This window comes from Sarcophilus harrisii, chromosome 2 (genome assembly GCF_902635505.1).
Source record: "Sarcophilus harrisii chromosome 2, mSarHar1.11, whole genome shotgun sequence".
Taxonomy (NCBI): domain Eukaryota; kingdom Metazoa; phylum Chordata; class Mammalia; order Dasyuromorphia; family Dasyuridae; genus Sarcophilus; species Sarcophilus harrisii.
Window position 1 is genome coordinate 256,734,331 of NC_045427.1, and position 17,266 is coordinate 256,751,596.

The following is a 17,266-nucleotide window of genomic DNA, read 5'->3' on the forward strand; positions in this document are numbered from 1 at the left end:
TTAAGGTTTTAAAAGCATAATGTCTTCTGAAGGATTGCATATTGATTTTAAATATAACTCTCTAATTATAAATGCATGGACTAAAGTATGAAGTCAACCTCTTTGTAAATGCCAGGAGGCTATTTTTCAGTAATAGTTCAGATGCTTACGGGAAACTAGATTGCTGTACTGCTGGAGTAGAAAATGGCTTGTGAGGTTATTTACAAGTTTTGCCCCATGGTCACTGCCATACATCAATAATAGGTATTATTATAGACTAAGTCTAAGTGTTTCTGCTTATGGTGCATTATAAATTCTGTTTGCAGTATTTTCCTTACATTTTTGCTATCATTCAATTTCCCTTTTTGGCTCTGTTATTGCCATCAGAGTTTAATGTAGGACATGATTTCAATTGATAAAGACAATGATAGATCTATGTAAATGGATTTCACTAGATTATGTTTTTGGTAGTTCTATGATGACTGTAGCTAGTAAAATTACTGGTTTTTATAAGCTTTATTTTCCAGTTCTTGCACTTTATGTAAATTTATTGTGAATAAAACATCATAAAAGAATAGACTTTTCTCCAAAGTTTAAATTAGCCATTTTTTTTTAGCATTCTAAATATGATAGAATCGATATTACACTCTAGAATTTTCTTTTTGCATGGAGACATTGTAGATTGGGGGGAAGGGGTAGTTTTCTATTCTTTGAGGCAGCATGGAGTAATGCATAGAGGACTGACCTTCATTCACTCTAGAATTAAGAAGATTGGGATTCAAATTTAGACTCTGAATTATCTTTGCTATGTGACCATAGGCAAGTCATTGAACAGTATATTTGATGCCCCAGGCAACACTTAAATGGTATAAATTGGAGATGGCTTGACAATCTTATGGATTGAACACTCTACACAGGTATAATTGTGTACCTCCTCCCCTAAAACAAATACAACTTTTACTTCTGATATGGGTAAGTTACTTGGTCTTACTAGACCTCAGTTTTCTTATCTATAAGATGGAAACTGGAGAGGGAAGGAAGGAAAATAAGTAAGTAAATTAGTTGGTATCTAAGATCTCTTCCAGCTATATTATTCAATAATCTTGCATCAGTGACCCTGACTGATCAATGGGAAACACAGAATATGAGATTTTCATTAAATACTTTATTTTATTCTGACTAGAATAACTATTTTCTCATGACAGTAAACATGTAATTCATATGCCATTCTCTTAGTTCTGTGATATTTACATCGCTCATGTTCAGCAAACTACAACAGTTCACAATCTGGAAAAGCACACATTTATTCAACATGAAAGGTATAAAGCCTTTTTATTCCATTACAAAAATGTTACAGCTATAATTTTCTATATAGAATAAAAGGATAAATTGATTATTTGCTAGGAGGAAAACGAGAACAAAAAAGAAGTATCAATTGCTATTACACTTTCTTCTATTTCCCCCTCTTCCCACCCTATATCTTGTCTTCTTTTCATTCCACTTTCTATGATGTAGAATGAAAAGGAAACTCGGGACTTCAGCTTTCCAAAGTAACTTCTAGATGCAGTGTGAGGGGAAAGATAATAATGCCGGAAGCTTAAAATGCTGTGGGTTTCATTTCTGTACCATCAGTAACCTCAGTTTCATGATTCAACATTTTGAATGTAAATAATTTACAGCCATAAAAGTGAGAGCATATTTTATATGGGATAGAAGTAAATAATTTAGGTCTCAAAAGTGGGATGCCCCTAGTAATCAGATATTCTTGAGTGGTATTAATCAAATTACTTCAATGAATCCTACAAAAACATGACAATTTTATAATTTTTTTTAAAGAAAGTCTTGGGGAAAACATTTCTAGTAGAAATTAAAGGTGAGAGACTATACATGTCAGGGAACTCAAAGAAAGAAACGAAAACATCAAAGGAGGTAATAGTCTCTATAATATTTTACAACTTTCTCTGAGAAGTATCATAAGTGTCAATATCCTATAAATATACATATATTTTAAAATGATAAAAATTTAATGTTTCACACTTTACAAAGGCTTTTCCTCAGTATAATCCTCTGAGGTTGTCGTGCACCCCCCAAATTTTGTAAATCCTAAGATCAGAGAAGTTATATGACTTGCCTATTGTATGAAAGTTAAAGAGGGGGTCAATGGAGACTACAACCTATCCAGACCTTTGAACTCCCAAGTTCAATGCTCTGACTTATACTTGTTAATGGAGAACAAAGAATCCTGTATATTCACAAATAACCTTCATGTTGTTTTTTATTTTTTATCAAAATTGAAGTCTTTAGAGGTATATAATCAGGCTCAAAGAATCACAGTAAACCATAGAGAAAATTATGATGCAGGGCAGTCCAACACTATCAATGTGAAATGAGGAATTTAAGAAATTATCTGAAAAACTGATAATACTATGATTTTGACTGAACTAGTTAAGAAATTAGGGAAGAGGCAGTGTAATGCAACTTCCCTGAAAGAGTCTCTCAACCTAGTAACATGGAACTTGTATTAATTTCCAGCTCTGACAATTTCTAGTTTCCTGGCACTGAGAAAGTGACCTTACTGTCTTTAAACCTAAATCTTCTCCTGTGGAATGGGAATATTAATGTTCCCATTACCTACCTACCTACCTATCCCATAGAGTTGTTGAGAGTAAAACCTTGTCTAAATCTTAAAGTTCTGTATAAATGTAAGCTCTTTTGTTTTTTTCTCCTTATATGTCTGAATTTATATAATAATAGCCCATTTATACAGAGGTTGGGTTTCTAAGGCAACTTCAGCCAACATAACTAAAAATCTGGAAGCAGAAAAGATCACAGAGAACCTGAAATGACTCTTCTAGAATTGTTGTGTTAAATCTAATTCATTAGCTGCTCACTCAGATCTTTATTGACTATTGTTTATTATAATATTTATTATTTATATTATTATTTAAATATAATTTGTAATAAGCTTAGTCATTTTACTTCTTAAAAACTGACTAAAAATGGTACTCTAAAGGTAGGGATGGAAGATGATTTTAGGCAACAGGTGCTGTGATTGTTGTTGCTTTTATTATGCCTGTGACTGACATCAAGGGAGGAGACAGAAAAATTAAAAAATAGATAAAGAACTGCTCTCTATATATCAATATGCAAAGGTTGATGTTTATAGTGATGACCCTGAATCACCAAGAAAAAAGTTATCTTTATATCATTTTAAATTATATGTAATATGTATACATATGGTTTTAAAGTTATTTATTCTTAAAGAAAGGCAGCATAAAATTGTGAATGGAAAAACTGGACTTAGAGCCAGGAAGATCTACCCTAAATCCCACCTTTGACATTTGTAGGCTATGAGAATCTAGACAAATCACTTCCTTAACATCTCAGTTCCTTAGATAACTCTCTAATTCTATGTAAGTTGCAGACAGGGTACCAATCTGCATGGAGAGAAGTAGTTTTCTTATTAGAATGCACTGTCTTAGGGGACTAAAGATTGTCTGATAATAAATACTATATATATATATATATGAATTTTCCATATCAATGAAATCACAGTTCTAGTCTCTACCCCTATCTATAATGATTACAACAGATTTTTTACATTTGAATGTGTGAACTTCAGTTTCTTGGACAATCTTATTCCTAAACAATGATGGGTGAATAGGGAAAAACACTATTTCACTCTGTTGGATGGTCCTGGTATTTGTGTTGGTACCATTTTATTTTAACCTTGTTACCCACTTTAACTAAAACTATCTAGTGCCATTGGGCACGAACATGAAGTCCTGCTGAGAGATTTGCTTCTAGAGAGAAACTTGTCCTTTCTAGGTAAGTACTAATAATAACCAAACATACCTTCTTTAGCTTCACATATCTTAGTGAATCTTTAAAAAAAATACACACACACACATACACACTTGTCTCAAATTGCACTATATTATGTACTAAAGGAAGAGTAAAGGATGATTGATGGTGTGCATGTTATCTTTTATTGATTTAGAACTGAGCAGGAACTCAGTTACCTAATCCTCTCTCTATATATACAGCACATGCAGAGGCTTGCAATTAATATTTTATAGAATAAGTATCTGAAAAAATGCTTTAATATCTGTTGCAGTATTACTTTTGGTGTCATGAGATATAACTATAATCTAGGCCTTATAAGAGTTAGAAGGGAATTGAAAAAATAGTATCCATAAAATGTTTTATGTATTAAAAATAATTGGCTAGAAAAATTCACATTAAGATATATTTTTTAAATTTTTAATTATCATCTAGAATATTTTAGGATTTTTTTTTGTTTGAAAGTAAAAGAAGCATTAAGCTGTTTTGTATTGATTTTTTAAAAATATTATTCTTGTTTCAGATTCAAATGGAATAGGATAAATGATGGGTGTTTGTGTATTTATAAATATTTGCCAAATATTTTTTCTTTGGATATTTGTACAGTATCAGAAACTAACTCCCATTTAAATAAAAGTTATGTGATACTTTTCCCAGTTCTCTATATAAAAGCTATCAACTAATTAAGAACGATTTGAATTTCTTAAAGGAAAATGGTAAATTACCACTCTTGACATCAGGTGGCAAGGGAAAGAGAGACTTACTGTTTAAATCCTAAACACAATATTACATAATTATTTCTATCTATTTCATTTAGATGTTAGATATTATAGCCTTAAGAGGAAATCAAAGTACTTTGGATTATATTGGCTTTGTATCAAGTAGACAAAGAATTGGTGAAGAAAAATCAAATATAGAACAATTATTAATGGTCCAATGCCAAGTTGAGAAAAGGTCCTGCAGCGGGCCTTTTTGGATTCAATTCTCAATATTTTTATTAATGAGTTGGATGAAGGAGTTAAGAATGTTATCAGATTACAGATGATTTGAAGCTGGAAGGCATTTTAGACATAATAGTTTGACTGGGATTAAAATATACTGTGATGTTGATAAATTGGAGAAATAGTCTCAAGTCATTGCAATAAATTTCAATACATAAAAGCAATTTATAGACTGGCAGAGTCTATGGATCTGAGGCATTATACCCAACTCATTTCTCCAGAGCAGCTAAATGACATAATGGATAGACTGCTGAATTTGAAGTCAAAAAGATTAGAATTCAAATCCTGCCCTAGTCACTTTAGCTGCTCTCATCACTTGTTATGTGATCCCTTAGGTTAGTCATTTAATATCTCTCAGTCTACTTCTCTATTTATAAAATGGAGATAGGTAGATAAAATGGACATCTACTACTTGGGAATTGTATTTTGGGTTATGTTCATCAGAATAAGTCAATTCAAAGCTCTTGTATTCCTGGAGTTTCAGGAACTATCTCAGAAAGTATCCCAAGTTAAAGAATACATAGTGAGCCATAAATAAAATGAGATATTGCTAAAAGTTCCTGCCCTATGGCTTTTTCAGATGAGGATCAGATAGGAAATGGAATATTGGGATTAGAATATGGATTGAATTACAGTTAGAAAGCAAGTGACAGGGATATAGTTACTATCAGGCAGTCATTAATAATTGATGATAGACTTGGAATCAGGAAGACCTGAGTTCTAATTTTGCCTCAAACCCTTAAGAAGCTGCAGGACATTGGGCCAAAAGTCATTTAATCTCTCTTAGCCTTAGTTTGTTCATTTGCAAAATGAAGTTTATAGTAATACAATCTACCTTACTCGGTTGCTGTGATATTCAAACAACATAACATAGCTATAAAAAAGGACTTTGCAAACTTTAAGGCACTCTTATAAATGTTGTATATTATTATATCACCAGCCAAACACCTACACATCCCTAATTTTTTGGCCTATTTCCCTAGCACTTTTGCTGTGGTCATCCTACTACCCTATCATCTCTTAAAATAAAAAATAGCATTTTTACATAGAAATTTTTCAAAGGACTTTAAATACATCTTCTCATTTGCTTCTCATAACTCCAAGTAATAGGTGCTATTACTATCTCCATTTTACAAATGGAGAAGTAGACTAAGAGATATTAAATGACTAATCTAAAGGATCACATAATAAGTGATAAGGGCAGCTAAAGTGACTAGGGCAGGATTTGAATTCTAGTCTTTTTGACTTTAAATCTAGCACTCTATCCATTATATCACTTAGTTGCTCTATAGAAATGAATTGGGTCTAATGCCTCAGATCCAGAGCCTGTCTCCTAGGCTATGTACCAATTTCCCTTCACAGTCACCAACATAGAACTAGGAGCTCTCATCAGGTAGGTACACAAAGGGATGGTTCTGGTTCTAACCTTACTCCAGAGTTCATTTGTATCTCGTGAGTAGAGTGTTCTATTTATGGACTACTGAGTGCTATAAATAAGGCTGTGAAGGAGCCATCCTGGAGATTTAAAACCAACTTTGAGAACAGTCAAAGCATCTGAAAGAAGATTCCACCTGTAGTTCACTGACATGAATATTTCTAGGGGCCCTGAAAAGATCTCTTTGAGCTTCATTGTGATAGTGGGCCAGGGATAAAAAAAAAATTAGAGAAGGACGCTGAGATTTCCAAAGCATAATAATGATCTTTGAAAAACACATGCTGGATCTTTATATTATTGATGTTCCATCTTGTCTATAAATTGCTTTACTTAGAGGTGAGACTTCATAAATTCTTATGTATGTTTGCTGTGCATTTTTTCAGTAAGTCATTAAACCCTTTGATCAATGTTCCCTCACTTTTATCCATGTTCTTTGTCCTCTTTTTCTAGCAGAGGGGAAAATGAAAAAAAAAAAATTGTGATTCCAAATGTTTGGTTAATATAGGTTGTACGTATATCTACTCCAGAGTAGGTATAATGCTTTACAGAGCACATCCAATAAAAGATATATATGGGGATCAAGCTAAAACAGCATGGTAGAAAATAAAAAAAACTGAAGTGCTAATAAAGATTTAACAGGATGAGAGGTAAAAGGGTATTGCAGGGAAATAGAATGAGACGTGGACAATTGAGAGTCAGTGTTTTATCCCTCCCCATTTGTTCTTCCTAATTCACTTAATGTACTTTTAAACCACTAGCTCTTAGCAAAAATAACCCCAAAAAAGCCTCCATTCTTTTAGCTCTAATGCCATTATCCAAAATAAGATAAATGCCTAGCATCTGAAACTGGGAAAATTTTAGAAATAATAATTTGACTGAATTTAAAGGATTCTGTATTGCTTAAGTACTGGTTTTACCATAGGAGGATTTGGGTTCAGGTTCTACCTTTATCCCTTTGAAGATATGTGACCATAAGTTATATATTATTGTTAATATTATTACTATTACTATTATTGCAAGTGCTTAGTTCAAGTCTATTTTTGATGTGACAGCAATCAGCTATTATTATTATTCTTGTTAGATTTTGTTATTAATGTGGTAGTAATCTTGCTTTCCTAAAAGAGATTATAATACATTTTAGGTAATGGCTAGCACCTATAATAAGTTTTTAAAATATTAGTATATTCAGTCTAGAGAGAGAGATCCACAGAGATAGATACATAGATAAATAGAAAAAGAATACATACAAACAGCATGAATATTTCCCTGCTTATAGAGAAAAACACTTTTTTGAGTTTTTTCCTTTTATAAGAATATAATGAAAAATTTTCTGAAGTAAATTAACAAAATCTGTTTCTAGGAGGGTATTCAAAGCCAACTCTAGATGTGTATAGCTGGTCCATACTTTATGCACACCTTTGGGAACCAACCATAGGACATCTAGTTATTGTGAGGATAGGATGATATATAAAACTGGGAGAAGAGGAGACAGAGTGAGTCATGTTGATTCAGGATTAGCTAATTTAAAGTATAATTCTTTTTCATTTTTATTTTTTTTAGTACTCATTCAACAATCTGTAATATGGAAACTAGACTTAATTATTTTATTGAATCATGCCTAAAGATGATAACCTTTACTTAACCTTAAAAATCAATTAACTATAAGAAGTTTGACTGTGCCCTTTTGTTCCTATATTTAGTAATAGTAAAGCTAGGTACCTCATCAGTATGTAAAGAAGGTAGTTAATTTATTCTATGCATTTTAAATATTTTACTATAGTACTGAATTAACACGTGTTTACTTAAGATTAAAACATGAAAATGCAGTGCCTAGTATGAAATATTGTTATGGTGTAGTCATCCTTTCAGCTTATAAATGCCCCTTCACAATGATTAATTGAGCCTAAAGTACTATGCCAGGCAAATTTAGATAGTACATCATTTAAAATCAAATGGTAAAATACTGATAAATAAGTAGACACTTGAGTCTGATCTTTCTTATTTACACATGTACACTCTGAAGCCTATAATAAAGCTGCACCCAAACATGTTTGTTTTCCTTCAGATTTTTTTGTGATCAGACATAAAAAGCCTCACTTGAAATTTTTAATCCCAAGTGATTTCCAATGATGAACATCCCATCCATTTACTAGTCATGGTTTATGCACTAGCCTTTCAAATAGTAAAAATCATAACTTTTCCCATACGGTTTTGGTCCTTTCCTTAACTATCAATACAGTCCATCTTATTACTGACCTTTCCAATGTAATATTCATTTTTTTCTTTTTTGTCATCAAAATTTTTTTTAAAAAAATCTTTCTCCCATTTTTAGAAGGACAGTATTTTCTGACCTAATTTTGGCTAAATTTCAATAAATAATTATTTTGCCAAGGATTTTTACCATTGTTCAAGAAAGGACATCACATTTTCAAGGGGGGAAATCATAGTTTAATTGAATGGGTTAATAAATATTGATAACTTTTCTACTTGTCTTTCTTAAAAACATAGCTGATTTGAATTTTACCTTTTAAAATGGAATCTGGTATTCTAGCACATTTAAAATCTCATGGGAACTAAAAGACTTTAGTTATTTGTGAAAGTAAATGAGTTTAAAAGAAAAGTTCTTTGAGCTCCTTGGAGGAAAGGAAATCTATAAATTTGTGACAGGTATTATGCACCTATTTTTAAGCAAACCATTATATCCAAGCAATTAGGTCAAATGTTAACAGTCAACAATTCCCTTTCACACTTGAATTAATATCTGTGAGTCATACAGTATGATTTTTCTAGGAGTGTTGATAGAATTGTGTCAACCCAGTCAGATTTTCTCACCAAGTTCCCTTCCTTTGTGACCAAATGACATGGGTTTTCAAGATGGTCTCATTCTAATTATATTCTAACAATCTGAGCTAACTAGTTACAAACTGACCAGGTATAATGTCAGCGGATGATTAATCTAGATGTACTTGCCTGCCAGTTATCCAGAGTTCATTTTGCCATAATGAAGAATCTTGAGTCTAGCACTGAATTTATATAACATCTTTGCTCTGAGGCAAATAAGATTCTTCACATACTTTTCCATTGACCATTAGGTATTGTGGTCCTCCTCATAGGACCCATATGAAATAGTTAAACACAGCAATAATCCATCCCACTTCCAGCCTGTAGATGTGGAAAATATGTTTTGTTCTCCCAATGGAAATTATAATAATTTATATACTAAATGAATAATGAGACTGCTTCCTGGGCTTTCTTCTCTTTGGTTTGTGAGACTTTTGGACAAGAAAGCAAAGAAAGGACCTGAGAAATAGGAACAGGACAAGAGTGCATTTATGGCTGGAGAAAATAAAAAAAGAAAAAGACATTTCTGCCAAAGACAAAGAAGATAAACCATTGCTCTTCCCTTACCTTCCATGAATTGGCAGACTTCCAGGTGGGAAAAGCTTTCATTAGGTAGCACCAAGGCTAGGAGCTGGTACATATTCTTGTTAAGTTTGGCTGCCTTAATAAGGGTGCACTAGAAAAAAAATTTTTTTCTTCCCCTTTCCAATGAATGTTGCCCTGTTGGGAGCAGCTGACAATTATTTTGAGTGACACCTTAGAAGCATTTGCTTTATCTTCATCCCCTCCACCCCCCATGTTTGGTCATGCTTTATGTCAAACCAGCATATTTTACATGGGTCCTTTTCCAGCTCTCATGTAAATACTCTCCGGGATTCCAGGAGGGTATAATATATAAAACTGAATAGGCTTAGTGAAGGATGTCCCTTGCTGTAAGAAATTAGGATCTTTGTTTCCTAAGAGTTCATCTGTTCCTGCTGCTTTATTCCCCACCTGAAGCAACAATCCTCTGCTGGGGAAGTGATTATGATGTGACAAACAGAGGATTATGACTTCAGGTGAAGAATAGGCAGCAGGAGCAGATGAGATTTAGAATACAAAGATCCTGTTTACATGCAGATGTTAGCAGTAGAGAACGAGAGACTAGAAATAAAACATATGATTATATAGGCTGAAGTGAATTGAGAAAGATGGTTATTCCATGAGGCATTAGCTGTTATTTAAATTCTACCCTTTCTGAAGGTTAAAAATAAGATGTGATTCTCATCGCAATTATTGTAGTATTCTTTTTAAAAATGGGCCAATTCTCCTCCTTCCCAAGGGAGCAGGAATATCAAGGGATGATGGTAATGATACTTATGTATGCCTTCTTCTTGAGACCCAAAAAGATGTAGGTAATTGATGGCTTGAGCATCCTGACCCAGACTAGGTGCTATAGAAATTTAAAGAGAATACAATATCATCTTCCTAGCCACTCCCTTGATTTGTTCTCTTCCAAGTTGCTGTTGCTCCTGCTTCTACATTCCTCTTGACATAAGGCCAGAATCACCAACAGCCCAGAGACCTCCATCAGCAGGAGCAATATAAACTAGCTATGTGATCCCTATCACTCTGATACTGAGATTGTCAGTCTTTTTGTGGAAAACAACTACTTTTTATCTCCGGAGAGTTTTCAAATCAATGCAGGACTAGGATGGAGTTGGGGGTGGGGGAGGGTAATCATCTCTGTAAGGGCTAGTCTCTGTAGCAAGGTCTTCTTGTGATCAGTTACTGTGTTGCCCATTTGGAGTCTTCCATTCTAACGGAATATCATACCAATACTGCCATCACATTGTGGGAAGAAAAACGGGGGGAAAATACATCCGATCCTAGGTCTAGGGCTAAAAGGGATTGTAGAGGTCATTCAGTCCAACTACCTTATTTTACATATGAAGAAACTGAGGCTCAAAAAAAATTAAGTTATTTGTCTAGGACCATATAGCTAGTACATGTCAGAACTAGAATTTGAATCCAAGTTCTCAAACTCCAAACCAATTAATTTTCCATTGGACAATCATTATTGACAGACTAGACTATCATCCTTAATTTGTTAGTTCTTAAGTAACATGCTACTAAGAAAGGCAGTAATACCAGTAGAAGGATTCCTAAGTCAAAGGGAATAGTAAATTTTATTACACTTTTGCTTCTTAATGGATTTCTCTTCAGAAATTACAATAAATTTGCAATGTTATTAACAATACATAGGGTTTTGTGTGTGTGTATGTGTGTGTGTGTGTGTCTGTGCTGTCATTTAGTTAATTCACCAATTTCATAGGACTGATAGTACTTCAGAATTATTTTAATTTATAACTTTCTTACTGGGGTGGAATATTTTTTCAAGATTTCATTTTTTTAAAAAATTCATGTCTACAGTTTTATGAATTGTCCATATGCATCTCTTCTTTCCTATACTAGAATTCTATTGCAGTGGCTCGTTCTATTTGGTTTTATAATGTTACTTTTATTTTACTTTTTTTTTTTCAGTCAAGACACATTGATTTCCTCCCTCTCCCTTTTTCTACTGCCTTCCTTATTAGAGGGGGAAAAAGGGAGAAACAAAGGCTTTGTAATAAATGCATAGTTTAGTAAAATAACATCTTTCATTGACCATGTCCAAAAATGTATGTCTAATGTTTCTTAATTCCTTCTATCAGGACATAGCACAGTTCATCAACCATCTTTAGGATTTATAGTTGGGCATTGCAATAATCATAATTCTTAATGTGTCAAATTTATTTATCTTTACAGTTCTTTTGTCATATAGTATTCTGTTTCTGCTCATTTCATTATGCATCAGTTCATATAAGTCTTCTCAGGTTTCTCTGAAATCATTTCATTCTTCATAGCACAATAGTATATGTGTGTGTGTGTGTGTGTGTATTATATAGACATATATATCATATGTGTAATATACTTATATATAATATATGCAAATATATACATATATTAATAAATATATACAAATATATTATGTATAAACAAATATATACATAATATGTATATATTTATTTATATACGTATATATTTGTTTATATATATTATATATGCATAATATATATATATATATATATATATACACATATATATATGTACATACTAGTTATAATATATTAGAATTTTTTCAGCCATTCCGCAGTTGATAAGTACCCCTGCCTTAGTTTCTAGTTTGTTTGTTTGTTTGTTTTGGCCACCACAAAAAAAAGAGTATGTGTTTCTGTATTTATATGTGTATATGTGAATATGTATGCATGTAGATCTTTTCCTCTCTATTTGCTCTCTTTGGAATGGCAACTTAAAAGTGCTGTTGCTTGGTCAAAGATTATGCTCAGTTTAATGATTTTTTGCATACAATTCCAAATTGCTTTCCAGAATGGATATGCTAATTAACTGTTCCACCAACTATACATTAAGTTGGATCTTTTCTTGCAGCGCCTCCAACAACTGTCATCTTCCATTTTTGTTATATTTTCCAATCTGATATGTATGATGTGAAACCTCAGAATTGCTTTAATTTTCATTTCTCTGATTATTAGTATTTTTTCACATGACTCTTTACAACTGATTTTTTCCCTTGAAAACTGCTTGTTCATATCCTTTGGTCATTTTTCAATTTGTAGTAAATGGCTATTGTTGCTTTAAATGTGAATCAATTTCTTATATATCTTAGAAATGAGACTTTTATCACATATGCTTCAAAGATTATTTCCAGTTTTCTAATATTTTGTCATAGAATTGGGGTGCCTTTGTTTTAAATAAGCCATTCTAAAAATACCAGAAGGCTTGAGGAAAGTTTTGTGGCCAGTAGGTTGTGTTCATGTATGTTATCCAAAGGCCAATGCTAACAATGTAAATGATCACCAAATTAACCAGGGTTGATTTTTGGAAACCTGCTCTTTAATATAAATTATAGGTTTTCTGGACACTGGATATTAATTATCCCTATAATTTTATATATCCATTCCTGTTAATTCTGTGTCAGGCTTTCATCTGATATATTCAGCAATGACATTTTGATTTTTTAAAGGATGATGTTATTGTCTTTCTTGTACACTTATTTTTATATAGTTATATGTGTCATCGTTGGTCCTGGTCATTTCTTCTTTAATAGCTGCCAATTTAATTACTTTTCTTTTCTTATCTTATCATATTAAAATAGGTTGATTTAACATCTTCACCCTGTTCTTACATTGCTGCCTATCATCATGAGCACTGCTGTTAGTGACCAGCTTGGGTTAAGCTTGGCAATTACATACCTGCAATTTTGTGCTTTTTAATTGGATCGCATTGACAAAGGTTGAATGATCAATCACCCAACATTTATTATACTGGCTACTATGTGCCAGATGCTGAGTAATAAAAATATAATAAATGAAATAATCCATACTCACTAAGAATTTACATTCTAATATGTAAGATGACAAGAGGAAATGAGAGACAGAGACAAAATACACCCATAGAGATTATATACATACAGAAAGTAGTTAACTCTAACCCTAATCCTAAATCTAATGATATTTTTAACCCTGAGGGTTAGTGAGGACCCTAATAGTAAAGGGAATGAAGAAAGACTTCATGTAGTTTAAGCTGTTTCTTAAAGGAAGAGAGAGAGTCTATAAAATGGAGGTGAAGAGGTCAATGTATTGCAGGCATGAAGGACAGCCAGTGCAAAGGTACAGAACTTGGAGATGGAGGAATAAGAGAGAAGACCATTTTTGGCTGGATTACAGAGTGCAGAAGGGAAATAATAATAATAATACACTGAGATTAGAAAGATAGGTTGGGCCCAAGTTTGAACACCTTTAAAAAACTAAACAGAACAGTTTATATTTCATTCTAGAAGTTGTTGTTTTGAATCTAATCTTAACGAAAGGCATCTTGGCACAGTGAACAGAAAGTCTGTTTTAGAATCCAGAAATACTTGGATTCAGGTTCTTCTTTTGACCCATACTGGCATTAAAATTTTGAAATAATCATCTGAATTCTTAGTTCCCCCAGGTATTGAGACTATGAATTTCAAAACAGCTTGGAAGAACCATTGGGAGAGGAAATTCTCTCACCAATGGAATGCACTATACCTCTGATGTAATAGGTTTGGTTAATTAAAAAAACTAATTGTAAATATGGATTTTAATATAATAAGATTAAACTTAAATATAAGATATGATTCTATAATATATCACTAATTTAATAGGCTAGTTTTATGTTATGTTAATAGATATCCACCTTAAGTCCTAATTCATTATTGCATTGTTTGGAGTCTCCTAAACCTATGTCAAACATGTCTAATTTACAATAGTTCTTAACCAGCAGAAAAGACTTTGATATGGACTGTGAGTCTGTTCAGTGTTCACGACACAACAATACAGTGGGAGTGGGGTAAGACTGAAGTTATCTAGAGGGCTTTTGAGTCCTAACTAGCCCTGTAGTCTTTGTTAATTCAATTCAGCATACATTTATTAAATGTATAGGTACCATGGACTTGGGTCTGTTTTTTCATCTGCAAAACAAGGTTAAACTAGATGATCTCAAAGTTCCCTTTCTGTTCAAAAATTCGCCTTAGTGATTATGCGAATCTAAGTTTTGCACAAAGAGCTGTGAAGTCTACTTTTAGGAAATGTGGAGGTGGAAGGCATGGCCAGTCCAAATGCTTCTAGGATTAAACATTAAAATGGTTTTAGAGGGAACAACAAAGAAATAACTCTAGAATAGAATTCTAGAAGCAAAAAAAAAAAAAAAAAAAGATTCATTATAATTCATGAAAGGGGGTACTCTTCTATTTTTATAAATATACAATGTTGACATTTTCCATATATTATAAATCCATATATTATAAATCACCATTTTACAAGTATTATTTTGAAAAATTATAAATAAGCATTTTCAGATTTAATTTTCATCTTTATGACTTTTTGTTTAATTTGCCATTGTGAACTGAAACTCTTGTGGGTGACCTTCTTTCTTAAACTAGTCTTTTTAAATAGCCATAACCTCCTTCTCCCCCCCCCCAAAAAAAAAAAAAAAAATTCTCCCAACCACTGCTTTGTCAATTGTTGTGTCCTTCTTGGAAGTTCTAAGTGGATGTTAACTTATTTCAGATGTGTTTTGTCCTCATGACTCAAAATCAACCCTATACTTAAAAAAAAGAAAGAAAGAAAGAAATTGTGTAATTGGTATGTAATTGGTTTGGGTATTTTGGGTATTCTGGGGTGGGGGGTAGGTAATTAAAAAGCCAAAGGAATTTAAGTTTCAAAGTGTTCTTTACACACATGCAATTTCTATTTTTTCCTCATCCAAAGGTAGTCATGGGATTTTAAAAATAAACCAAGACCTTTATTGTATTTAAAAATTAAACATCAGTTGTGTCTGTGAATAAAGCTCTATTGATTTTGGTTAAACTGGAGAGAGAATCATTGAAATACATGGATGGAAATGACCTTGAAAGCTTATCTAGTCCATTCCCTTGTCTACAGGCAAGTGTCACCTAAACAGTTTCAAAAAGATGGCTGTCTACTGGGATCTTTAGGAATGGCTATCCCTAAAGATCTTTAGCGAACCTTCTCTGGGGTGTTGAAATTTTTGTTTTCCTTAATTTGGAAAGAATTTCACAAGAACTTCCCCAAATTAAAAAAGACAGGATATCCCATCCCTTCCACCAACCAGCTCTTCAACTTTAGGCAAATTATTTAACTTCCCTACACTTCAGTTTCCTCAGTGTTAACAAATACTAGACTTAGAAAATCCCTTAAGTCTCTTCTAACTCTGAAAGTCTGCTGTTACATAAACATTCAGGAAGAGAACATTATTTATTTGCACATGGTAAATGCTAAGTGTTATTGAATTGAATCAAATTTTTCTCTTTTAAGTTGGAATTTACTTGCATGCTTTATTTGAGTAAATAACACTTGAAAAGTATAGCAAAGTTCTTTTACAAGTTGTAACAGAAAGAAAGAGCCCTCTCTTCCAAATGTGTAGTGTGCTCTGAATTAAGTGCCAGGAGATGGAACTGAAAATCTCTGTCCTACTATTGCCATAAAAGTGACTTTGACACATACCTATATTACCTTTTATGCCTTCTCAATTAACATTGATAGTGTAAAGAAACTTATACTCTTAAAAACAATTTTCTAGTGAGGGCAGAGCCAAAATGGCACAGAACAGGCAGGACTTTGCCTGAGCTCTTCCTGGCTTCCCTCAGAATCAACACTAGATCAAACCTCTGAACAAACTTAAGAGTAATAGAACGCACAAACATTCAGAGTGTAATAATTTTCCAGATTAAGATATCTTAGAAGGACTTCAAGAAAGATCTGTTTCAATTGGGACAAGGCAATGAGTGCCAGAGTGGAGAGTCCTGGCATGGGGAATCTAGTGTGAGGCTCTTAGCCAAAAGACAGCAGCTTTGGCTGTTCTGATCTTGTTCCGAAGGCCACTGGCAAATAGAGAAGGCAAATAGTGAGCCCTCAAATCTCAGCATAACAGGCAGGACTTGGGCACATCTACCTTGCAGGAGCACTGGTCCCAGAACAGTAAGAAGCCCCTATTACCTATAGAGGAAATTCTGGACACTCTCCCCTGTGCCCTAAGAGCAGATCTTAGCCTTTAAAACTGAGCAAAAAAGCAAAAAGAGCTCTAACCATAGATAGCTACTATGAAAATAGGGAGCAACAGATCTCAAACTTTGAGGACACCAAAGGCAAATCATCTCCAGATAAAAGTCTCAAAAAGGGATATGAATTGATTGGACAAAGGAAATGAGAGAGCCTTGCAGGGAGTTTGGAAAAGGGAACAGAAATTGACTGAAGAAAACTATTTAAAAATTTATGAAATGGAAAAATATATACTGAAAAAAAATTCTTAAAAAATAATGGAAATGGAAAAAGAAAACAATTCTTTGAAAAATAGAATTGGTGAAACTGGAAAAATTGGTGAAAATGGAAAATGGAAAAAAAAATCCAATGAAGAAAACAACTCCTCTAAAAGTATAATTGATCAAATGCAGAAGAAAATAATTTACTAAAAATTAGAATCAAACATATGGAAGTGAATGACTCAATGAAACATCAAGAATCAATCAAACAAAACCCCCCAAAAATGAAAAAAATGGAAGAAAATGTAAAATATCTCATTG

General features: G+C 32.9%; 1 protein-coding gene across 4 annotated transcripts in view; it reads left to right on the top strand.

The window, feature by feature from the left end:
- C2H15orf41 (chromosome 2 C15orf41 homolog) overlaps nt 1-17,266 on the top strand; it is a 272,031-nt gene that overhangs the window by 140,295 nt on the left and 114,470 nt on the right. For all 4 annotated transcript variants that reach the window (XM_023500272.2, XM_031952051.1, XM_031952050.1 and 1 more), the window contains one exon: nt 3,740-3,807. In XM_023500272.2, the coding sequence (XP_023356040.1) occupies nt 3,740-3,807 (68 nt within the window). The remainder of the gene's footprint in view (nt 1-3,739; nt 3,808-17,266) is intronic.